The sequence below is a fragment of the Molothrus ater genome, chromosome 9, assembly GCF_012460135.2.
Source record: "Molothrus ater isolate BHLD 08-10-18 breed brown headed cowbird chromosome 9, BPBGC_Mater_1.1, whole genome shotgun sequence".
NCBI classification, from domain to species: Eukaryota; Metazoa; Chordata; class Aves; order Passeriformes; family Icteridae; genus Molothrus; species Molothrus ater.
The window spans coordinates 16206268-16232074 of record NC_050486.2 but is presented as its reverse complement, the minus strand read 5'-3'; the positions used below and the strand labels follow the sequence as shown (position 1 = coordinate 16232074).

General features: G+C 42.8%; 1 protein-coding gene and 1 long non-coding RNA gene across 2 annotated transcripts in view; one reads left to right on the top strand and one right to left on the bottom strand.

The window, feature by feature from the left end:
* The first annotated feature begins 1583 nt into the window (after positions 1 to 1583).
* LMO4 (LIM domain only 4) lies at positions 1584 to 16443 on the top strand. Its single transcript, XM_036387925.2, has 5 exons — positions 1584 to 1691; positions 3943 to 4181; positions 10940 to 11036; positions 11394 to 11549; positions 15697 to 16443. The coding sequence occupies exons 2-5, from the start codon at positions 3946 to 3948 to the stop codon at positions 15703 to 15705; spliced, it is 498 nt and encodes a 165-aa protein (XP_036243818.1). The 5' UTR covers positions 1584 to 1691; positions 3943 to 3945; the 3' UTR covers positions 15706 to 16443.
* Positions 14002 to 25807, bottom strand: part of LOC118689582 (uncharacterized) — a 489442-nt gene continuing 477636 nt past the window's right edge. The window contains exons 14-15 of the long non-coding RNA XR_008508531.1: positions 22968 to 23192; positions 14002 to 20282 (exon numbers count right to left, since the gene is read on the bottom strand). This is a non-coding gene — a long non-coding RNA (uncharacterized LOC118689582). The remainder of the gene's footprint in view (positions 20283 to 22967; positions 23193 to 25807) is intronic.

The following is a 25807-nucleotide window of genomic DNA, read 5'->3' as shown; positions in this document are numbered from 1 at the left end:
CGGCAGTGCCGCTGAGGGGGCTCCGCCGCGAGCGCGGGGTGACAGGGGCCGTGTGTCCCCTGTGCCGGGCATCGCCGGGCGCGGAGCTGCGCCGCGGACAGCACCCGCATCCAGGAGCACTGTGTTATTCCGGGGGTGGGTGTGTTCCAGCGATTCGCGGCTGTGCTTATCCTGTGTGCTGCACTTAGGCCTCGCAGGCGTGCAGTTAATACGTAATGGGTTTTTCATAGTTTTAAGCGTTCCCACTGAACATTACTTCTTCCGATTTGCCGTCATCCCCGGGCTTCTCTCTCAGAAATGCAGCTGCCTGCTCTGCTGAGGAGCGGCGCCGCCAACTGCGGCTGCTTAACCCACCGAAACCTCCACTGGGGCGGCCACCGCGGGCCGTGCCCGCCTTAGTCCCGCAGCGCAGCTCCCGCGGGGAACGTGTGGCAGGGGCGGCTGGACACGGCACCTGCGCTCGCAGGGCGAGCCGGGCACGGCCCGTCGCCGCCTACTCCCGGCCCCTGCGCGGGATCCCAGGACGGGGTGCGGGCACCGGGGCCGGACGCGGCAGCGGGGGGCGCCACGAAGGCGGCAAGCAGCGGCTGCTGTGGCCGCGCCTCCCCTCGGCACCTCCCCCAGCACGGCAGGGCCGCGGTGGCGGGGGAAGCGCCCAGCGGCCGGGGAGGGCTCCGACAGACATCGCTCCCCGGGCGGAGCGGGCCTGCCCTCGGGGACAGCGGGATGACCCCTCGCCGCCAAGTTTCTCAACTGGTGGCCGGGAGCTGGCGGGCGGGGCCAGGCGGGACGGACGGTGCCCTCACGGTCGCGCGCCTCCCCTCAACGCCCGGGCGGCCGGCGCGGCTGGCGCTGCCCACCTGACTCCCTCCTTCCTCTCCATTCCCCTCCTCCTCCTCCTCGCCCCCTCCCTTCCTCCCTCTCTCTTTTTTTTTTTTTTTTTCTTTTTTTTTTCCTCCCCTCTCACTCATTCCTTTGTCTTCCCGGGGATTGGCAGGTTTTATTATTCCGCCTGAACAAGCCGGGGGCGGATTGGCTGCGGCGGGCTGACGAGGGCGCCGAGCCGGAGTGTAGTTGGGATTCTGCTCTGTCAGTAACACATGTGTGAGGGCAGCGGGCACACGCGCACCGTGCGGGCACACACGCACTTGCAGCCTCACGCTTAGACGGGCACAAGGGCCGCCCCCCGCGCCCCGCCGCCGCCGCAGGATCCCGGCAGCAGCTCCGCGCCCGGCCCCGCTCAAACTCGCCGCTCCCGCCCGCTCCGCCGAGGCGCTCCGGCGGGCCGCGGCCGGCCGACTCCGCGCCGCGGGAGGCTCGGGAGCCGCCGCAGCCCGGAGAGGGGGCGGAGGTGGGGGAGCGGGGGGGAAGCGGCACAAAGTGAAGCCACATTGCCAAACTTGCCCGGCGATTGCAGCATCGAGCGGCGGCGGCGCCCTGCGTGTGCGGCTCAGCGGCGGGGACCGAGCTCTGCAGCTCCCCTCCCGGGAAGCGGGAGCTGGAGGAAGGATCCGGGCAGACGCCTCTCATAGCAATATCTATATTTTTCCAGCCTGGGCTGCCCCTTGCCGGGCGGGGGGCTCCCTCCAGCCGGCGAGAGGGCGAGCGCTGTGCTTATTTCTTTGCAAGAAGATCTCCTCAGGCACCCCGAGCGGCGCTCCCCGGCCTTTTGCAATATAGAGGGGAAGCAGGTAAGAAGTGCCGGTCGCTCCCCCGTGTCTCGCAGCGTTCGTGTGCGCGGTGCCCGCCGCCGCCGCCGTCCCGCTGCCCGCCGGGTGGAGGGGCGCGGAGCCGCGGACCCCGGGCATTGTCGCGGCCTCCCGTACAAAGCCTGGCGGCGGCCGCCGCTGGAGCGCCTTCCCTTACCCCCCTTCCCAGCTGCCGCCGGGAAAGGGCTCTGCCTGCCTCGGCTGTGAATGGAGGGGACGGGGGGGTGCGTGGGGGGAGGCTGGGGCACCCGCTTCCCCTGTAGTAAACACTGTTCTGAAACAGTGGCAAAAAAGATCAAAGTGAGCTCTCTGTTTCTCTCCTCTCCGGTTCCCTTCCTGCCCCACACACAGTCTTTTGTTTCAATCCAGGAGAAAATCGGTGAATCACCTAATTAAAACCAAGACATGAATTAAGCATCCATTTTTGTACTACAAATTTCCAGCTCTCCGCTTGTCCCTCCCTTGGTCTCCATTAAAAAAGCACCAGAGACGCTGTTAAAAGGGGGGTATTTTGCCTCTAGCTTCTAGCTCTGCTTTCTATTTCACTGACTCCTATCCCAGGACCAAAATTGCTTGGCTCTGTAATTACTAGAGTAAGCCTATTTAAGTTAAAAGCTTTCCCCCCCCAACTCTAAATGAAACTTGATGAGGGCCCGTCCTTAGTTATCAAGGGAGTCACTTTCTGGTCAGTCCTCTTGATTCATCTTTTTAGATTTAATCAGCATTAAGGTATTGCTTGTCCTTAAGAGCTTTAGCTTAATGGGGTTACTGGATGGTTTTCTCAGTGTAACGTTTCCCATTTTATATTTATACATATTTGTCTTCGACAAAGACAGGTTAAGGTGGTGGCTTGGAGCCTTTTTCTTTCTTTTAAGAAATCCGAAGTGATTTAAAGCATAGGAAAACGGTTTTAAGACTCGGAGCAGGAAATGCAGATTCATTAGGCTGTAGCTGGAAACTGTAACAAAAGGCAATTCCTTGAACAAATGCATCAGAAATCAATTTACATAAAGGTACACGATGCGTTCGGATAAATGCAATGCTAATGGCTTTTAGAGTGGTTTTCTTTCCAAAGTCTCGGGGTTTTTGTTACAGCTTAATTGGTGCAGTTCTCCTGGTTTATTGTGCGGTCACTGGACATACCTCCAGGTACTCTTTCTGAGGAAATGTGTGTTTAAATCGGCCTCAGTTCTCCTCCTGCAGCCGAGTTGGGCCAGTGTCAGGAAAAGTTCGTCCTCGCTGCTCTGGACGTATCAGTCTGAAGGTCCTTAGCAGATAGCCAGATGCCTCGGCATGAGCACATACGGCTTACAAAGGACAAAGACAAAACATGCTGCTTAATTGGCAGTAAATAACTTGATCTTTTTATAGTATAAGTGACTGGAGGAACACCGGGAGTTTATTGGACCCTGGATTGAAGGCAACAAATTAATCGGTTTAGAGTAAGCTTTATGAATTGATTCCTATATTATCTCTCGGTTGTCCTGCTTGCATAAAGCATTTATTAGAAAGTGAAAAATGCCCTTAGTAGCAGTTTCGGGGGCGGCCAGAGCAACCGCAGCCGGAGCGATTCACTTCATTACTCTACTGCTTTCTTAGGGTCGGTAAACTTTTTTCTCTTTTTTTCCTTTTTTTTTTTTTTTTTTTTTTTGGTAGCAAAGCTTTAGCATTTAAACTGCTGATCAAGGGCAGATTAGCGAGACAAAAGTTGAGTATGTTTGTGTAGGAAGTTAACAGGCGTCCTGAAGTTCAATGATCTATTATTCGGGCCAGTGTTCTCAATCTGGAGTGTTTTCTCGGGGTGTTTTTAGTTCTCCAAAATAAAACTACAGAAAATAAAATCCCAAGGCCTCGAGGGCCGGTCCGGAACCCCTCGTTACCGCCCCGAGCCTGCGGAGCCTCTCCTAGACTGAAAAACCAGTTTCACAACTTTTTTTTTTCCCCCCTCCACTCTTCACACACTTTTTTTCATAAGCAAAACAAACCCCGGGACTGTTCCTGACTTGTGAGCTGCAGCTGCACAAGCCCGGGGCGGGGGGGCGGCGGGTTGCGCTCGCTCTGCCCCCCGCGCCCGCCGCTCCCGCCAGCTGCGCGGCCGCGCCCCCGCCCCGCGGCCCGGCCCGGCCGCCGCTCCCCGCGGGGCCCGGAGCGGCGCTGGCTCCGCGCTGCGCCCGGCCCGGCCCGGCCCGTTCTGTCCCGGCGCTGACCCGCCCCCGCCCCTCTCTCCGCGCAGGCCATGGTGAACCCCGGCGGCAGCGCGCAGCCGCCCCCGGTCACGGCGGGCTCCCTCTCGTGGAAGAGGTGCGCCGGCTGCGGGGGGAAGATCGCCGACCGCTTCCTGCTCTACGCCATGGACAGCTACTGGCACAGCCGCTGCCTCAAGTGCTCCTGCTGCCAGGCCCAGCTGGGGGACATCGGCACCTCCTGCTACACCAAGAGCGGGATGATTCTCTGCAGAAACGACTACATCAGGTGAGGCGACGGCCAGGCTGGTGAGGACAGCTTTCCCCCTTTCCTGCTGCCTTTTTCTCCATTTTTCTCTTCCCCCTCCCGCCCCCCCCCCTTTATTTCTCGTGGTGGGTGTCTGCAGGGCAGAGGGGTGGGCTGGCTCAGGATGGCTCCTTCCTTAGGAGGGAGAGACGTGCGGGTGCGGATGTTAGCGCCTAGCCCAGGGCGAGTTGCGACTGCCAAGTGGAGGAAAGAGTTGGGGGGGCTGAACGACGACTGTAACTTTAAAGTGGTTTGTCAGCACAAAACAAGTCCTAACTAAAAATAAACAGCAATCAGAGAGGCTAAATTAATCTGCTTTGTTGTAGTGTTGAAGGAGAAGTGTGCATATCTGAACAGTAAATGTTAAAATCGTAGGGCTTAAATAAGGCTGTGGCAGAGGTGCTAAATAATGAAATGCCTGCCTTTAGTATCTGATTAATTATGATATTTACATAAGCACCTTTAAACTCCTTTGAGTGGAAACAGAATGACTCATTCTCTGTTCTCCTTGTGAAAGAACTGATTAACCATCAGTTGGAGGGCCATGGATTCTACTTATAGGAAAAAAAACCAGTGGTATGATGTTTGTCTCAGCATTGTTACAGAGAACCTTTGAACTGATATTTCTCTTAACTTCGAGCGACAATGCAGGAGATAGCAGAGGAGGTATACGCTCTTGCCCTTTATTTCTTATCTCTTCCTCTTTTGAAGCTGTTTGCTTTAAATGCCACAGATTTGGGTAGGGGGAACTAAGCCTCACTAATCTCACATCTGTTGGGGTACAGTAAGATTATGCAGAGTATCCCTTCCAACAAGTTTCCAATATAATTAATAGAATTCATGAGGTCAGGTGCCCGTACGATCTTTTCAGGTGAACTCAAGCTACTTAAACTCATTAATTTAAAAGGAGGCATTTTGAAGGATTACACATTTAATTTGAGTAAATGGTTTGATAGACTGATGCACATGAATGCTTCAAGGAGGTGTTCTGTTTCAACATTCAGTAATTAAAAAAAACAACAAAAAAGCCCCATACCTTCCCAGCATCACAGAAATGCTTAGTTAAAACAAATTGTGTTCTGTTTAAATGCTTCTGGCTCCTCATTAATAGTAAATGTCAAGAGTTAACCCTGGACTTCCTTTCTTTCTGATGGCCAAAAAGCGCCACTTTTTTTTCCTTTCTGAAGGGAAAAAAAAATACCAAAAGCAGCCATCAAATGTTACAAGTTTGGTTATGTTGTAAAACTTAGGTTTGAGAAGATGTGGATTGAGCACAGGGACCTCTGTAGTTAAGAGGATGGAGTTAGGATTTAGTTACTATGATAGTGCAGTCTCTGACCTGGTACATGGCCGTGGCTTTGTGTAGTGAAGTACATGGAACAGGTCCTGTGCTACGTCTGAGCAATCGAAGCCTTAGCTTTGCTAGTTTCAGAGGTATTTTTAGAGAGAAATGCTAAAAAATCAGCACATTGTGGGTGCACAGTGGTGCTTTTTGGTCGTCGTCCTAAGCAACAAGCCTAAGTCTGGCAGAATAGTAATTAAATAGAGCAGAACAGTGTAAGGGAAGGAATCTTGTTTGAAGTGGAAAAATTGACACTACTGTTAAGATGCACTGAATAGTACAGATTCATCACTTGACCAACACCATCAAACAAACCCTCGTGTCTGATTGCTACTAATTAAAAAGAGAAGATGCGTCCACTGTGTCCCAGAGGCAAGTTCAGGCAAGCTTATCGCAGTCCTCTGGTTTTGTGTTGCCAAAAATTAATACTCGTTTATTTTAATGTAGGCAATTATGAATAGGATGCTTTATCAGATGAGGGGTTTCAGTTGATCTCCTTGTCCTGTCGCCTGACTTCTCCTTAGATCTGTGTAATTTGACTTGCAAAAATAACTCTGACAGATGCTTGCTGAAACTTGAACTGGACACTGTACACTCAAGGTGGGGTAGGATGGCCTGGCGCTGCCAGGGCTGAGTTAACTTGGAGCTTTCCCGCTGGAAATGGACTTTGCGGGCTTGCTCGTGGGTCACGCTGGCATGAGCGAAGCCCTCAGGTTCCATTTGGTTGTGGAGGCAGTGCCACTGACAGCGAGTCTCTCTGGTTCCCCTCTGCCATCCTTCTCCCCTCTGAGTTTTCCGGCGGGCTTTTGTGGTGGCGCGTTCTCTTCCCAGGCAAGAGCCACAGCGCAGCTCTCAGCCGGAGATGGGGGCACGCTGGACATGACTGGCAAAATGGGAAAGAGGATTGATTGGCCCGGCAGGCGCCAGGTGAAAGGGACTTGACTCCTTCGGGCCAGGACCGCAGGGCCATTTATTAATGAGCTTTTTTAGCTGTATGTGGGGTTTTTTTGTTGTTGCTTAAACAACACAACACTCCCCTTTCCCTCCCTCTCCCTCCCCCCAAAATCCGAAAACAAATTGGCCGTAGAGCTACAGCTGCAGCTTTCATTGAAGGCCAAGGTTCCTGGGAAAAGAGGGAGGTGAAAACCTCGGTCCATTCCCTTCCCTCCCCACGGCGAGCAACGCGCTCAGGGAGAGGAGTGGAGCGCAGCCCTCCCAACCTTGAGATGCCAGATAAAGCAGCAGCGTGGCAGCGAATCCGCACAATTAAAAGCTTTAATTAGTGTCTCCTCCATTTTCTCTTAGTTCTGATGGGTTTTATCTAATGAGATCTGGTCGCTGGCTTAGATCTGCTCGGAATGACGTGTCCGAAATGAATGAGAGCCGCGTCGCAAACAAAACATTTAATTAACAAAATTGGCCTCTAAGAGAGAGCAGGGAGTGGTGGGGAAGGGGGAGAGGGGAAGGTTGCCCGGGCGCCTTTTAAAGGGGCAGCGCCCGGCGCCCCTCCCCGGGCGGCTGCTCCGCGCAGCGCGGCGGGGGCGCAGCCCCGGGGGCGGGGGCGGCCGGAGCCGGGCGCGCCGCAGCGAGGCCGCTCCGGGGAGGGGGCCGCCGGGCAGCCAGTTCATTTCCCTGGTAATCAGCGGCAAGCTGCTATATTCAGGGAATGCTGTCCCTTTAATTGAACAGGCTAGGTAATTAAATGGCACTTTTCCAATAGGACGTGCTAGGTAAATCTAATAGTTGGTTATTTAATATCACTTTGAAGTCTGCCCACTCAAGCACAATGACAGCACAGGAGCATGTGAACTATTAGCTAGGAAAAAAAGAAAAAAACAGGATCTCAAAAATTAATTAAATCGCATGCAATTTAGGGGGAACGTTTATCTTGATTTGTCATAACAGAATTAATTCAAGGCCTCCAATTCACTTGGGGGCAGATCTGTTACTCTGAATTAACCAAGCGTAATTTGGCTGGGGTTTTTTTTTCCCTTTTTTTTTCTTCCTCTTCTCTAATGCAGCACTTGCCATTATGCACAGCCCCCCTTTTAAGTATCAATAGCTTCTGGTGCTTTTAAGGTGCTTGGTCTCTAGTTATTCTGAAGTACCTTTAATGGACTTGGCTTCAGGCATAATTTCTGTGTTGCCTTTCTTTGTTACATTTAATATAGCTGGTGCAGAATGTAGATTAAATGTGGGGAATGTACAAAAACACTGATTCCTTCTGGATCAGTAGGTCTGGATGTGCATTTCTCTTTGCTAGGGCTTGGATATATGTATGTAGACACAAATGTGCACCATGTCGTGCAAGAATCAAAAGTGCTTAAATCTGTCTCCACGATTTTGGAAAGCAGTGGAACCTTACTTTGTTAGTACAAGTTGCTAGAGACGTGTTTCTGCTGATGCTGAATTTTGAGCAGCAAGATGGGAAACTGGGTTGAGAAGATTTCTTGCTGCTTTCATTTCCACTCTCCTACAGAAAGTTCCGAAAAAAACCCCACCAGCAAAAAAAACCCCAGAAGCATTTGGAACTGTGGGGAATGCTGTGTTGGAACCACACAGTAGTTAATTTAAGGTGGCTCAGTAAAATGCTGCTAAGTGTAGAAGAGCTGCCTTGTCCATAAAGGGAACCTCTTGATGTTTGTGATTGATTGCATTGCCCAAATGTTGAAATATTAATGACCTTCTTGGACTGAGGACCCAAAGAGGAAACTGAAACCAATTCTGTCATCACAATTAAAGAGTCCCCTGGCTTTAATTAGCCTGACCTGGGGTATCTCTACCCATTGCTGCAGTTAAAGAGAAAAGAGCCCATTAAAGTCCAGTCTGAGACCGATAGCTACTTAATTGAGCACCTAAAGCCTCAAGCCTTTTAAATCAAATACTGTCCTGGACAGTCCCCCTGGTTAGATAATTAGCTCTCCAGCTTCCCAGAAACCATGCAAAACAACTTTTTCAGTAAAGAATAGTTAATGTGGAAGACTTCCTTTGCTGGTAAGAAGCAAAAACATTTTTTTAAAAGATAAAACTTCTTTCTGTTAATGGCATTACAGAACAAAACCATTCATAACAGTAGAGATGGAAAAAGAAGTTTAATTTTGTTGGTAAATAATAATAAGCAGCGGAAAGTTGTTCTGAGTTTGTAAGTAATTTTTAGGAATTTTAGCAGAAGATTCAGCTGAAGTGGCTTCCCAGAGTAGAGTTGTTCTGGGAACATGCCTGGGGAAAACTTAAAATGTGTGGAAAGCCTCGGGATTAGTTTGACTCCGTTTATTAGAATTCACAGACATTCAAGGTGTGGGACCACTCTAGTTCAGAGAGAATAGTATAACGAATGCTTAATGAAGACAAGCAGTGCAATGAGATCAGCATTCTGAAAGCTGTGTTTTCAGTTGGGTGGTGCAATTGTACAGGGGGAAGAGGGGGGTTGTAGGAGACAGCTCATCACGTTCAGATGGACGACTGACACATCTGTCCATCTTTGCCCTTCTACCCAGCAATGCCCTTGCTGCCACCTCCTTACTCTGGATTGTTGAATCTTTGCTCTGGAAAGTGTAGCAGTGCTTTTCTGCCTCCTCTCACAGCCCTTTCCCGTGCAATCTCTAGTGCCAACTTCATTCCTAGTAAGGATGAAGGAAGGAAAATGCATATTTCAATGCTTTGGAACTAATCTGGGTATATCATGTAACTGTTCTGAACTGGTCCTGGTTTGGAAGATGCCCTAATAATGGACCTTTAGTTTCCAGACAGTTTAGTCCCTTTGGCGGGGAGGTCCTGACAATGTATTAGTTCAGCTTTCCCTTTGTAACCGCTGTGATTCTGCAAGAACGTGTCAATGTGTCGTGGATCTCAGACTAATTAGTTTTGAAATGGAGTTTTGATTGAACTCTTCAAATCGATGCTGCTGCAAAATTTGTTTCTCAGCTTCCTATTAAAAGCCATCTTAAGGGGCAGTTTTACTACTCTCTCTGTCGTTCAGTCGATACATTTAATAACAACTTACAGGCTATTTTCAATAAAGTGGCGACAGCAAATTAGTAGTTTGAACATGACAAGCCTCCTCTGCAAGCTCAGATTCTGAAAATTCAAAGCAATTATTTTTATACAGAGGCACACCGCAATCATTCAGATTACGGGTATTCTGTTGTAATGTGTGTCCTAGGTTGACACAAACAGAATTTTATGACTTTATTTGGACAGGAAGGAGATGCAAATATTAATATTTATTATGACACCAATACGCTAATTTGTAAATCCTATTGCTGTGTTTTACATCGTACAGAAAAGTGGGTCTGTGACCCTGCCAGCTAGTTCAATTTCCTTTTTTACTGCAAAATGAATTGTGGTAGTCTTTATAAATATTTGTGTCTATTAGAGACTCGCGCAAAAGCAAATAAAGGTTTTTCTAATTCTAGCTAAGGCAGCCTGTAAAAGTAGAACTCAATAATCATTACTGTATTATATTTTGAATCGATGCATTGTGCCTTTAAATGGATTTGAAGAATTATGTATATATTTTTCTTCACCACTCTTCTGCCTATTCCCCCTCCCCCCACTGCGTGTGCCCCCCCCCAATGGCAGATGTTGTGGTCTCATTTGATTGCATAGGAAAACTGCAGTGATACAGCAAACACCCAGAGAGATATGATGACAAATGGGTCCAGATCCCGGTAAATTACTTTCTGCTCAAATCGAAATTTCATTCAGTTTGTTGCTAGCAGAGATGAAGTAATCTAAATTGTGGACTCAGGAGCAGATAGAGGGAAGTTGGAGCAAGCATTTCATTATCAAGAGAGAGAGAAGGTTAGGATGAAAGAGATGAGCAGAGGCAAATCTAAAGTGTTGACACCATGATTGAAAAGGTTAACCCATACACATTATATATCAACCTGGATAGCAGAGAGTTTCTAATGGAAACTCTGCACTGATGGAGGTTTACTGGAGTTTCAATACACTGAGCATGATGTCTTCTTAGATATACAATCAAATCCTCTTAACCCTTTTGATGACTCATATCTCAAGATATGATTAAAGTACAAAAGAGTTCTTCATATAATTTCAAGGACACAATGCATTTAAACTCCAGTCATGAATTGTATCTTTTTTTTTTATGATGAACCCAGTAATCTGATAAAATGTGTGTAGTACAGAATTGTTTGTGTTTCTAGAGGTGTAAGTCAATATTTCTGATTAAATCCTGTGTAACCACATCCAAGGTAAGGTGAAGCTACCAGTTGTTACACAAAAATAAACTTTTTCGTATTATGAAACATAAGCAAGTTGGAAGACGGGGGTCAGAAGTCTAAAATAGTTGTGTAATAAACCGTGGCAGTGATGTGCAAAAATGCCTAGAGCCTTCTGTGTATTAAATTATTCATGATCATCACCTCTGTTTCAGGTTATTTGGAAATAGTGGTGCTTGCAGTGCCTGTGGACAGTCCATTCCTGCTAGTGAGCTGGTCATGAGGGCACAGGGCAATGTCTATCATCTTAAGGTGAGGGTTTTTTTCTGTGTACTTTCGTTTTTAGCAGTTGATTAGTGTTGCCATGCCCCTTTAGTGTATAACCTGCATCTGCCTATGAATGAAATGCAAAATAATAACTACAAGAAGGAGTATCTATTATAAAGCTTTGCTTAGTGCGTAGCTTTGTTCCTTCGTAATCGCTAAAACTCTGCTTGAGTTATGTACTGCATAGTCCCAACAGGTAAGACTAATGCCATATTTGGAGATACTAGAAACCAAGCAGCTCCATATCTCAACTGCACTTGCAGTCTCTGAAGTGTAATTTTCAAACCTGCAGCATACTTAATTTGTGCTGTAGTTTCACTTGCTGTCTCTCTCTTTTCCCAGTGTTTTACATGCTCTACCTGCCGGAATCGCCTGGTCCCCGGAGATCGGTTTCACTACATCAATGGCAGTTTATTTTGTGAACATGATAGACCTACAGCTCTCATCAATGGCCATTTGAATTCACTTCAGAGTAATCCACTACTGCCAGACCAGAAGGTGAATACTCCACAATTACTAATAAGCTTTCTTAGAGCTAAATGAAGATCAATTTCTTTTCATACTAATAGTGGACATTCCCTGCCCCTGCAAAGAGACCTTTAAGTAGCTGAACTTACCTTAAGTTATTTAGGCACAGGGTTTGGGGGAGAAAATAGTAACCTTTTAAATATGACATACAGGGTGAGTCAGTTCATTTTGGTTTGGGCACGTGCATCTGTACAGGTGTTGAACTCCTTATGTACAAAGCAAAATGGAGAGCATATATTAATACAGACTTTTAAGAAAGAGAAGTAGTATTTTATTTTATAATCCTGAAATTAAATGCTACAAGAGAGCAGGTTTCTGAGGGAAGCAAATTAGATCCTTTAATATGGAAATAAATGCCTTGTGAAGAGAAAGTTCCTGGACTAAGCTAATGTATTTTATTTTAATATTAAGATTTTAGTTGAGGAAGGATGCTGGGGTACTCTTTCAGAAGTATTTGCTTGCCTGTTTTGCATGTCATAACTCAGATTTTAAAACCAAAGTGCTATTTACTTACTGTTCCTTAACACTAATATCTCAGCTAGAGGTTGTGTATCTGTGGTTGATAGTTTTGGTTTCTAGCTAAATGAGTAAATGACGATTGCACAGGTCGTAGAGTGAAGAAGAAGAAAAAAAAATTCTGATCAACAGTTGTCTTGTAACTCTGAAACTAGATAGTTTTAGATGTATTTTAATCTTCTTAATCAGTCCTAAAGCTATGCAAGTGAGTGCATTTTGATAACTGCTGTGCCTAATTTGTAACAATTACTGTCAACCTTGAGTTAAGAGACTGTTCATTCCACCCTGGTCCAGAAAAGAGTGGATGTATGACTCTTGCACATAATTTTATTCACATCATATTTCATACTGATTATGTATTGATGACATTGATTCATTTACTCTTTACAGCGCCACTTGCATGGATATTAAATCTTATTGACCACAGATGAATTTTAATTTCAGATTGGTGATAGATTTTTCCATCAGCTCTGATAGTATATTTGACTTTTTCATCATTAACCCAGGCAATCACACAGCACTGAGTTATTGCAATGAAACAAAAAGTGCACACTTCAGTTGGTAATTCTTTATAGATTTACAATAGGAACTTCATTAATGTCTGTAAGGATCACAAAAAATAACATTTATCTGCAAGTAGGAATTCGAAAGATTAAAAAAAATATGGGGCAAATGCTAGGCTGATCTTTTCTGTAGTGTGCAGTGTATTTTGGAGTGCTTTTAGTCCATGGAGAAATATGTCCGAGAAAACAGAAACTGTTCTTTATTTTACTTTTTGTTTTTGGTTGTGTTGCTACATTTCAATATCTGTGTTTGCTTTTTTTTTTTCTGTGCATAAATTTACTGATTAATTTTAAGTATTCTTTTAAGTCTTATACAGTGAATGTAATTACATCAAAATAAAGCATGGACCTTTTTTATTTACTTAATTTGTCAATCGAGGTGATGAGAGAATTGAGTACAAAAATGCTACATAGTTAGGCAGAACAAAGATAATTAAGATTGGAAGAGAATGTGCTGCCTCTTCTCAAGGAAGTACAAATACAGTTAAAGATTCATAGATTTATACTGTTGTGAATTTTAATGAAACAAATCTGTAATATAGACTGGCTAGCAGTGATTCTGTTAAATGAATATTTATAGGTATCCCATTTCAAAATATAGGTAAAACCATTCATCTTTATACACTGCAGTAAAAGGTTTACCATTCTGAGAGTGGTTTATCCACTTGTCTTCTACGAATGTAAAGTTTAATGTAACTTCAAATAGGTGTCTAAATTGTCATTTAGTTTTATCAGTTTCTTTCTCTGCCTTAGCAAAACATAAAAATGATTTAGCTGCAATAAAAGCAGCAGACATGATGAGGAACATAGAACATGGCAAAGAGAAGTAAAAGGGACTGGGGTTGCAGAGCTCGTGACTGCAGGTCCCTGGTGGGGGCTAAGTGCAGAGTGGTGAGGGCAGGTTTTTGTCAGCCCCTGTCACTGCCTGGCAGTGGCATTGCTGCAGCCAGAGCTGAGGCACACGAGCAGCTGCTGGGGAGAAGGCTGAGGGGACACGAGCTTGAGGGTTTTTCCTTTATCATACAATATCTCTAGAAATTGTTCTGACTTCTCCTACTGTTTTTCAAAAGGAATTGCAGAGCACCGTAACTCCAGAAAACAAACACAGTTAAAGAGACAAATTGATAATTCATGTATTTGTCAGGTTTCTGGAATTTTGGAAGCTGCAGGGGCAGTTGCTAAGAGAGTTATATTTTATAATATATTTTTTTATATTTTATATTTTTTAATAGTTTTATATTTTTCTTTTTTAGTAGTCTAAAGATTTTACCATCAGAGATGTTTTACAGGAAGCTGCATGTTTTAGGGACACTAATTAAAAATATTCTTCCACTGTAACACAGTTGGCTGTAACAGATACTTTTTATTAAGCATTACAGATCAATCATTTTCCATGTTATTCTATCACTAGAGATTACAGAGATAGCATAATATGCACAGGTTTGTTTTTTTTTAATTTAACCAAGGAGATTGAGATACTCCCAGCATTAGAACACATTTTTGTTATGCATTGAAGGTGACAGTGATGAACTTACTTGTCTCGCTGCAGTTTACAGGTGACCAGTGCAGGCAGGAAGGGTTGCATGGCCTAACTTGCTTTAAAAGCTTGGGTTTTTTTTAAGGAGACAAACGCAGGGCTGTTTGCCATTCGCCATTCCTGCCTTTTGCCTCCCTGAGGCAATTCACACATGTAAATTATAAGTTCCCATCACTTGCCCTGTAGTTTAAAAAACCCTGTTTTCTCTGAACTCAATACTGTTGCCTGCTGAGTGCAGACTTAGTTTGTAATGTCCTGTGTGCCATTTCATTTGAAGGGGCTGTATTGTCAAGAATTCTCTCTGCTTTTTTTGTACTGGTAGTATTCCTGTAGTATTTCTTGTTTGCAACAGTATTACCACCTACTGAAAGTGTACATTTCCCACTGGTTGGCAGTGTTTGTAACAAATGTTTGTCTTCAGCTTCTATGCTTTTAAATAAAGTATGAGTTACATTACGTCTCTTAGAGAAGATCTTAAAAATCTTCTAGTTTACATATCACTCAGCAATTCCCTTGTAGTTACATAATTGGTGTTGTCTGTGTCCATAGTAGAAGATATTTGATGCTCATTTATTAAATATGCTTGCTGGCTGCTCCCTAATCTTTGTTCTGGACAGACAAATTACCTTTCTCACACTGAGCTTTGGCTCTGGGGAATTAAACCTCCAAGCTTCTACTACTTTAATTAGCTTGAAAGTGGGGGGTTGCAGTTACTAATAGACCTCAGGCTTTTAGTAACTTAGAGAAAGGGTGAGAAAAGAACTTCCTGGGAAGCGCAAAATGTCATTTAAAAGCCATAAAAATCTAATATATATTATTTCATTTTGGTAATTGCAAACAGATTGTATTTGAAGACTATGGATGATCATTCCTATTTTATCCACGAAAGTTTAGATTTTTATTGAGTTAGACACTTTTAATTATCACAATTCATTAACACCAGTATGAAAGCACATGTTTGACTTCATATATTAAAATGTTTATGTAACATTAACTAACGTACCAGATGAGGAATTTAAATGGGAGGGGGGAATCCTGAAATATCTATATTTAGCTCTTGTGCAATGCAGCATATTAACCAAAGTTGCCTTGGGAGGATATTGGCTGTACTTCATATTTGCTTTACACACTATTTCTTCCAATTACAAGATCATATTACTTGCTTCTTCAAAGGCATGGCATAATGGTTCTTCCCTTTCAAACGGGGCCCAGAAAAACCACCTTATTCACTGTATGATTTGTTAACAGAAAGTACTCATTTCTTGTTGTAGTCTTCTTTTCATTTCTGCTTTCTTTAGTAGTGAAACTGTGAAAAATGTTTGCTTTTTGCTGTTTAAAGTTGAAACGTTAGCAGTATGAATGGGCAGCGTAGAAAGCCTTAAGTCACAGTTAGCAAGTAGTCTAATAAAAAAGAGATTAGTGAATAGGGAAAAACAAAAGCAGTCATGTTGTAGTTTCCTATCTCAAATTTAGCTAAGATACCCATTTTTATTTCTTACAGGTCTGCTAAAAGGTCAGAGTAATGCAGAATGCGTGCCTTCATCTCAAATTTTGTTCATCACAGATGGATCCCATGTCTCCAAGTAGACAAGTCACCTTTGTAGCTAGCATCAATGCCAGCTCCATACCATTGCACCTTCTTTATTCTTGATTGCCCTTCCCACATTTATTGGTGTATTAAAATGACTGAATATGAACATTAAGGACTCCATGAACCTGGGCTAATGGGAGACTGTAGAGAAAATGAAAAAAGATCCACCGGAGGACATCTTGGGGGGGGCGGGTGGGGAAGATGACTAATGAAGCTAATTAAAAGAAACATTGAAATCTGCTTTCTACCCTCATTAACAATTAGCAGGGCACTGGCCAGTTTGTACCCTGTGTTTTACCTTAACAACATTCTATTTGCTCTTTGTATATTTAAGTGTTGTAAGGAAATGTGTTTCAATCAAACTGAACATGAGATAAAGATGTGGCTTTTGTGATATTCTATCACAAACACTTTTATTGTATCTCTGTAAAATACAATGTATGTATGCATGTAAGTGTTTTTGTCCTAATGTTGCTACTTCCCATGGCAAAAAAAAAAAAAAAAGAAAAAAAAAGTCAAGCTCATAGCAGCTACTGTGTAGAAATTTTCACCTACTTCTAATTTGCTGAATGAAGAAAAATCTTTTATTTGTGATATTTTCAGAGACATTTGCTCTAGTATGGTGTATTTAAATAATAAAAAGTAAAACAAAACCAAGTATGGGTTTTAGAAGCTTTGCTTTTTTTAAAAAATTACATTCAAAACGTTCTGCAACTTCATCTTACATAGTTGTTACCTGAGTTGTCAATTACCTTTAAAAGTAGGTTTTTAGTTTGGATTTTTTCTTTTGTCTCATGCCAAGAAAGACTCTGCTAAACTACTTGACCGTGTTACTTGTAGCAAGGATAATGAGTACTACTTCAAAATTATATTTTTTTTCATGGCAATTCTTAATTCTGGTATCAAGAAGTACATTAGAATTCCCATTTGCAGTGAATTACAGCACACACAGAGGTAGTGTGGTGTCTTTCTTTCCAGTTCCTTCTGTTTTAAGGATGTGCCTGTGTCTCTGAGCATGCAAGCATAGGAGAGTATGAATATACCATAAGAGGTCAAAAAAATAAAAGCCAACGAAAGGTCTGTACCTCATGCTGAGCACTAGAATTGACTATTCATGAAAAGGAATACAATAGCTATTCTGATCTGAACAACATAACTTTATGTTTGCTGGGGTGAGAGACTTTAGCTTTTCAACACTGATAATCTTAAGGAAAGAAAAACCTGTTTCCGGGGCTGTTTCTGAGAACTAGCTGATCTCAAAATATGATCTGTTTTCTGAAAGCAAACAAACAAAAACCACCTCCCCACAAAGCAGCAGAGCCACCTCTAAGCTTACAAAGGGAACAACTTCATTTTGCATGTTTTTCCCATCAGGCTGTTTAGTGGTAGATCTGTGCAGAATACTTTTGAGAAAAAAAAAATCTGACTTTTCATGTTTTTAGCAAGAATACTAACATGGATCTGTGCTCCACTGTATGCCTTCAGTCAGGAACCTGCAAGCAACAAAGCTGCCTTTGCTGCAATTTAAAGCAAATCAATATTAAGGGAAATCAATATTAATAGGAAACTAATACATTCATAACACACCATTATTTTGTTTAATTCTGTTTTTTAGAATGTGTTCACTGCTCAGCTGCTTGGTTATGGAGTAAGCTTGACTTTTTTTTTTTGTGATGCCAAGAACACAAAAAGCTGATTTATAGGTTCATCTGTATAAACAACCAACAGCAGATATTTTTGTTTCAGATTCTACTTCATGATGTCTAGTATATTGGAGGGCTGCTGAATTTTTTTCTTTTAACACGTCAGTGCTTGAGGAAGCCCCACTTCAGAGAAAAGAAAACGTAGCAACGTACAGTATCAGACAGTAAAGACAAAAGTCTTCTTGCATAACATAAATGACTGACACTATGTATGACTTTTAATTAAATGCACTTATGGGTATTTTAAATAAGTTTCTAAGCTTTTTGATCTGGCATTAAAGTCTTCAGAGTCTGCAAATTGTGCTGCTTCAGTATCTTTGAAAAGACACTTGAAGTCATATGAATATAGAATTCAAGTATTAGTGAGACTGTAGACATCTTTTTATATTCTTTCAGTATAAGCACTCAAGGTACTGTGTTTAAATCTAACATGTACAGATTTTTGGTTGTCCAATATAACCTAGAAGTGCTAAGAAGATAGCTAATAACTTCTAGTAAGAAATGTAGTATAGCATTTAGTGATGTAGAGGTTGAAGTTCATTAACAGCTTTAAATAAACTATTATATGACTCATTTGTAAAGCACAGCTACCTATTTAATAGCTTACTTTAAAAGCATTTCTTAAGTTGCAGACCTATAAGATTACAAATGTCACTCATGTTAGCATAATCCACATGCAAGTGATGAAGCCTTTGCTTTGATGTGCTAAATTGCAGGAGGACTAATGGAGCTATGAATATACAATAGAACATATTTAAGCAGTATTCTTGCTTTAGGTAAAACACTTTCTTGAAACCAGAGGCATTTCACACAATGAAACAGGCTGTAATGGGGATGGTAGGTGTGGGCAGAAGGCTACTGAAAACACTTAGATTTGTCCTTATGTGAAAAATCACTTTTTTAAGGAGATCTGTGAAGAAAAACACATACTTGTTCACCTATTGTCACATGCATTTGGTGCACTGAGGCTGAAATACACCCTCTGCATTTAGTGCTGCTGAAAAGTCAAATAATCATTCAGTAAGAGCTTCCCTTTCAAAAATGAATGCTGTTAAAAAAAGAATCAAAGGAAATATTACTAATCTGAAATCATCCTCATGAACCTGGATAAAATGCACTGTCTATGCTGCATCTAAACATCTCAATCATATAAATTGTCACTCTTATTAATGAAACAATTTTGTAAAAAGATTGCCCTCTAAATGGGTTTAATGTTTTTACCTATCCAGCTGTCTAGTTACGAGATTTACGCATCCTGGCAGGCAGTGGGACATTAAGCCTTTCCAAACCAAATTCTGTTTGCAACAAGATACTGTCTTTTCAGTCCTACATGATTTATCTTTAAATATTTTAAGAGGTTATGCAGTATCTTATGAAATATAAAATGAGAATGTCTTAACAAAATGAAGCCTATGAAATTAAGTCACATCTTCAGAATATTAACCGCACTGAGTTTGTCTTTCTTTTTCCCTGTTAGTTAGCACTGATAAAATTTGCATCACCTAACATTAGGGTAAATACTAAAAAGCCCCCAAACTCACACAGTGGCAGAGTATGCCTTGCTATCAAGGCAGTGGAGTCACTGCTCCTGGAGGTGTTTAAGGAAGGACTGGACATGGCACTGAGTGCCACAGTCTGGTTGACACGGTGGTGTTCAGTTTAACTCAATGATCTCAGAGGTCTTTTCCAACCTGATTCTCTGATTTCAAAAGATCGTTTCAATTTAAATCTTTTATCAAAGTATTTTGCTGATAGTTGCATGTGAAGTGTGCAGCTTTTTGCAAGTATCTATTCTGAACAGCTCCATTAAAATAAAAAAAATCAAATTGAGATTAGGAAATTTATGTATATACATTTTTTTCAGGTATTAAATTTAATCCGTGTGAAATTGTGTTCTGGGTTTGATGGCACTGCCTGAAACTCCTGTACATGCAGTACTAGATAACCCTCCTTGCTGCTTGTTACTGTTACTACCAGGTGTATGCCTATTGTCAGTCCAGCTAAGCCACAGACAAGCTTATTGCAATTAAATAGCAATTTGTTTCTATGAAACTGCAATTAAAGTATTACTGATCAGCCATTTTAGATTGGCAGTGCTGTGACTGCATGTTAAACAGAGGAGCTCTGGATTCCTTTCTGCAGGAGAGGTGAGTAACAGTGAGGTGTAGTACACTCACCTCTGTCCCTTGTCAAGCTGGAGTATGAGTCCTTGGTGAAGTGCTCTGATCTCATCACCAGCATGCTGAGAGCGATGACAAGTCAGGGCTCATCTCTGTGAGCTGAACTTGCAGCTTACAGGACCTGAAGTTATTGCTGTTTCTGTTCCTGTATAAGCAGGGATGTGTACACTTCCTACGGGGATGTTTTCAGCTCCAGATTGATTCTGTTCAGAATGGACAGCAAGTTGTGGGCCCCAAGCCAATAACGTTCTGCAGGTCCTGACTTGTTAGAGCTGTGTAAACAGGGCTACTATAGCTCCTAAAATCATAACTGATAAAAGACTTGAAGAAAGCAATCAATTACCTTATAGGTTTGGTTTGTTTTGTTTGGGTTTGTTTTTAATAAAAAGCAGAAGTTTATCTGACACTGTGATTATTTTCACACTCATACAAGGGATGAGAGATTAAAGCAATCCAATGGGCTTACCTGTGTGTACCTGGGCTTTGCTGGCAACTATATGCTTGTGATATTCTGGGGAAGCCACAGTGCCCTTGCCCCTAGGCCCTGCAGAACCCACCAGCCACTGCCTGGAGTCCCTGACCAAGCTTGTACCATTCCTGGTTGAGTTGAAATCTGAAATGTAAATTTTTGGTGCAAATTAAAAACTTGTTTGTAAGAACTCAGAGAGGAATGAACTTTGTAGTGGTAATTTTGTTTTTTAATTATCACCATATTTTAACAAAGTCTGAGACATGTTAACTTTAGTTCCTGCATTTTTGTGGAGTGGAGGCTGTAGACATCCTGGTTCCTCTGCCAGAGGGGATGACATCACACCTGTGGCATGCATGAGATAAGCATTGCTTCATTTAGGCACAGGTTCTTGGCTCTGAGAGATGTTCCTTGTGGGGGTGAAGGCTGGAGTCCTGCAGTGTGACCCATGGGGTGGGTGATTGCTGCTGGGGAAACTGCTACAGGTTTGCTGCTCATGTGGCACATGGATAACAAATGTCACCTGAGCAGCTCTTGGCTCCTGGCAAATGGCAGGTAAAATGCCTGTGCTTAAACCTAAGCACAAGCGGCCCAGCTGACAGTAATTCATTCACCCTGGTAGAGTGGTCTTATGTCTGAGCCCAAGGCCTGAAAAGAGCCCTGTTTACTGGAGACAGACGCTACTGTGTTGAGGAATTTTTTTTTCCTTCCTCTGTGGGTATTTTTTAATGAGTTCTGTTGTTGTGTTTCTTTTCACAGTAGTTCAGGCATTAAGCTCACAGAAATGTTTCTGGTGTGCAGGAGGCTGCACAATTCAGAGGAGGAGGCAATAGGATGTAAGGGAGTAGTTGGGGGTGGCTCTCCAGAGGCTTTTTTTACCCCACTCACCTGTAGCTTGTCCTCTGAAGGCCCCTGAGGAAGACCAGGGTTGAGGAAGGCTCTGAGGGGGCTCAGGCCCCTGAAGAACCAGTTCTGACAAGGGCCTTGGCTTTCAAACAGCAGAGCATGCATCCCAGGAAGGCTGGAAATTTTAATAGGTGCTAACTTTCAGCAAATGTAAGCTAAAAGTTCTCTCATATTCATTGTCATAATGGAGACCTCGTAGACCATTTTGCTATTTTGTTTGTGTGTAATATGGCTCTTATATTTTTTTGATCATTTTATCTTCTTAAATCAGTTCTCTGCTACATTATTCACCCTAGCTTACAAATGCTAAAGCTCAAAAAAATTGGGTTTTTTTATTATCAAAATGTTTAAAAAATACAATATTTTGCTTCTTAGAATTGTTTTTATTTGCTGCTATGTATTTACCTTTAAAAAACCAAAATCAAAACAAAATCCCTCAACAATTTTGTTGAAACAATCCTACAAACTGTAGCATTAAGACCAGAATTAGGCCTAAGACATGCCTGCTGCAAAAGAATTTTTTTGAGAGACAGTATAGTGGAGAGAAAATGAATGTTTTGATACAAGTTCTTCTTCCTGATTGGGTGCTGGCCCCAGGGAAGCTGCCCACGAGGAGGGGGCCGTGCTGCCGAGCACAGTGAGATGGGCAGCATGAAAGGAGCCCCCACAGACAGAGCCTGCCCTGCCACCTTTCCCAGCACTGGTGAGGGGTCCCCTCTGGTGCCCATCGTGTTCTTTGCTCCTGGTGGTGGCTGCTGAGCAAGCCAAAGCTCTCCCTGTGCAGTCAGATTGCTCTGCAGCTAAACCAGATGATGTTTCTTTCTCACATTGTTGGAATATGCTGTTAATTACATTTTGAAATATCCATATACTTTTCCTCTTAGGGGATCTTATGAGCAAGGTTTTCGCTAACAACTTCTGTGGTTCACCATAACCTCTCAGAATAATCATTGCTTCCATTGAACCTATGCCAGTTGTTTTGTTAAACTAAGTTGAGAGAACGGGGCCTGTATTAATTCTCGAAGGCAAGAGATTGCCCTGTGATTTGGGGAAATCTTGATTGCTTACAGTATGAATAACTGAACAAGGCAGATATTAACTTTACACCTGACTTCAATTTCTTTGAGCAGTGAAGTAATGTCCATTAGGAGGGTAAAAATCCTGCTAAAACTCATAAGCCAGCCATTAATAGGCTAACTTTATTGTGCTGTAAAATCCTCAGCTGCTTATAGAAAACAAAGAGGCAACGAATGCAGTATTTGTCTTTTATTCTTAGAAAAAACCTTAGATCAAACGGCCCCTAAAAGACTGAGCTGATCTGCATCCTACTTCCATATTTTTGGATATCATCTGATATTCATTCCACTGATGTATTTGATAGGTAATTATATCAGCCATATCGAGATGCTGATACCAAATAGTGGAAGACTTCAGTGTTCTGCCATGAAGCTTATACCCCTTGTTACTGAACTCTCATCGCACTTGAGAGCTGCAGCAATCATTTGAAAGCTGTAGTTGGTATTTTTGTGCTTATGCCACATTTAAAAATTATTATTCTTGCTTCATCAGTTAGTCTTTTTAGCTGACTTGAAAAAAAAAGCATATTGCAAATGAGCTACTATTCTTATTTGTTGTTTTAAGAAGGGTAAGCACTGAAGTATTCAAATGGAACAGATTATACCTTTAATTACATCCAAACAGGATGCTGAGCTGATTTTTCTATTTTCCGTTTAATTGCTATAGTTCAAAAAGATATTGCAAATTTGTAGATGAATTATTTAAGCATAGCCTTCTGGCCTCTGTGTTTATGGGAGAGACCAAACCAGGGGGGGAAAAAGAAAACAGAATTTAAAGGGAAAAATTACCACTTCATTCTTTAAAAAAAAAGCTTGAATAAAACATCTTGAGGGAAGATTTTTTTACCTGGAGAGATATTTTATGCTTCGTGGGAGCATCTTGGTTCTCCATGGGATTTGTTTGTACCCGACCAACCAGAGGGGGTGCCTGACTCCTGAGGGCCCCCCTGTCTCATGCCATGGGTACAAAAGTGCTGTTTCTTCTCCAACCTGCTCCTTGGTGACTGTGCTGCTTCACAGACGTGATCCCAACCAGCCACCCTTTTCACGGATGTGCCTGATCTCTGTTCTCCTATGTACAAAATGAGAATAATGAAAGCAAGCACAATTCATCAATTCTTAAACTAAATATATTTCCATTTTGTTTGCATGTTCGTGTGTATATATCATTCACCGTAAAGATTTTGAATATGTACAGCGACATTACAGCCAGTGATAAATCCTACTCACTTACTATATGTGTTATTTGCTGCAACATTAAACTGAGTAAGAATTTTATATGTAACTTGTACCAAAACTAAATATATTATGAAATTGATGCACAGCTGTAAACAAGTACATCACTCCCTGCTTCAACACAGTCGAACGTGGCAGCTTGTGTGGCAATTCTTTTGTAAACAACTGTACACATTCCAAAGAATAAGCCAGTTAATTACATTTTTAATGATGTTTTTAGAAAATAATATTCTTGGGGGGGGGGGAACCCCCAACCTATAAACCAACAAGAAAAGTAAACTTAAAGCTTGTACTGTATAAAGAAATGCTGTTGGTGAAAAAGTGGACTCTGCTGGGTGCAGGTCTTTTGCTTCCCCCATCTTATTTTTTTTCTTGTGCTGAACTTGCCTGCGTAAAATACTTTTTTATAGCTCTACTCTGAATTCAAAGAAAGATGACACTGGCACAATCTATTCAAGTTTTTTGGTGGATTATCTTATTTCATTATTTTCAATACTGCTAAGTATGTGCTACCCACTTAGAGAGCTGATGTGGTGCATAGCAAAGCTCAAGATGTCCTCTTAAATACACAAAGCTTATGCAAGGCTGTGACACAAGGAGGTTTTAAACATCAGCAGTGTTGGCAGCTCTGAAGGGCTGAGACAGTACAGCCTTGCTGACACAGGTTACAGGGAAAGATTCAGGAAGAAACTGAACTAACCAGAGTAAGACTAGGACACAACTTTTATGGATGGAGTTCAGGGGAAAGAGGCACCAGGGGCAGCTGTATTAATCCCATAATAACTTGAAATATAATCAGTACATTGCTGCAGGGATGGCTAGGAAGGCAGGGAGGTGGAGGTGTCAGGGTTTAAGTTCACAGGCATTCCCAGTTCATTAAAAAGTGAATCAATCAGAAAAACAGGCTGGCTTTTCAAAGGGCTGGCACCTGTAAAGGGGCTGTGGACGTTGGGAGGAACGCAGATGGTGAGCCCTGCCTCGTGCAGGGGCTGCTGGAGCTCACCAGCCATTCATTTGAGGAGATGGCTGTGTTCTACCCTGCTCAAACCAGTAAAATGTGTTATAATGTGCTAGGGGAGATTCTGGCTGCATTCTGAGAACTTAAAAGCTAGGCAGTGTTGGAGCTGTGGGCCATATTAAGGTGACGCTGATAGATGTTTATAAAGAGAAAAAAGTTTTGTTTTATAATTTCTAGAGTGGTGGTTTAACCAGCAGGCAAATGGGCAGAAGGAGTCTGCCTACAGGACCCCTCTTTGTAAGCAGCTGGTATAATAATTAGCTCATTACTATTAATTTTTGCCATCCCTGGACTGATCAATGATGTGTTTAAAAAAAAATGGAATCTGTATATCTGGATCTGGCATCTCCTACATCCTTTTGATGAAGCTGGTGTATGTACACAGACCAGAGAACATCCTTGGAGAATGAGCTTACTCACACCCACGGGCACTCAAAGGTTTAGGACAGAATGCCCTATATTTAAATAGGACTCATGACTTTTTAATTACTGCACAGTGCAACAGGGCTCAGTGAGAACACATGGTTGTCCAAACTGGTGTGCTGTGACTGCTCACTACTGGTATGGGAGTGCATGTAAGCAGTGGTCTGTAGTTCACCTGAAACTCAGCACCCACCACAGGCACAGGTAGGAACACTGACAGACAGACAGTATTTCCATAGGAACCTCAGGCCTATTTGGGAAGATGGTATAAGAAAAACTGTGTCCTATGGATGAGTGATGCAGGCTGAAGAACATCCATGTTAGAAGGCAGCAGTGTCAGTGGGACCTGATAGCTCCTTAGAGGGAAGAACATTCTTCTGTGGACATCTTTGCTAGAATGAGCCCAAATATTCCTCTGTATCTGCCCCCTTGCATGGATTCTGCCATGCTTGCAGTGGGCCAGGGACTGCCCACAGGTTAATTGATAGTTCTACTGATTGCTGGAGGAGCTGTGGAGAAGGGCAAAGACATACTTGTCAGTGTGACAGTTAAGAGAGGCAGACTCTTTTTTTGACTTTTCCTTTTAAATAATTTTTGCTTTCTAAGAAGTTTATAACAACATGAACAACTCAAGACTTATTATTCAGCAAATATTCACAGCATATATTTGGCAAGTACATATTTTAATCCCACCTGCCCAGCTTCACTGTACATTACTTTGAGCTAGCGAAAGACTTCTTTGGATATGATTAGCCATAGCATGAACCTCTCCATATCTCTACAATGTGGTTTAAAGCTCAAACCTGGCTGATTCCACACCTCTTTTCTTGCATTCATAGGTCTTTCCAAGCACTATCCTGAGCCACAGCCTAAGGTCAGTGAGTAGAAAACCTACCTGCTGGTTTAATTTTATTTTCTTGTTTAGTGTCAGTTTCAAGCACTTCCCAAAATGGTCATTTTTCTACATGTTAATTTCCTTTCCATTCTCCCTCATCCCAATGCCTGGCTGA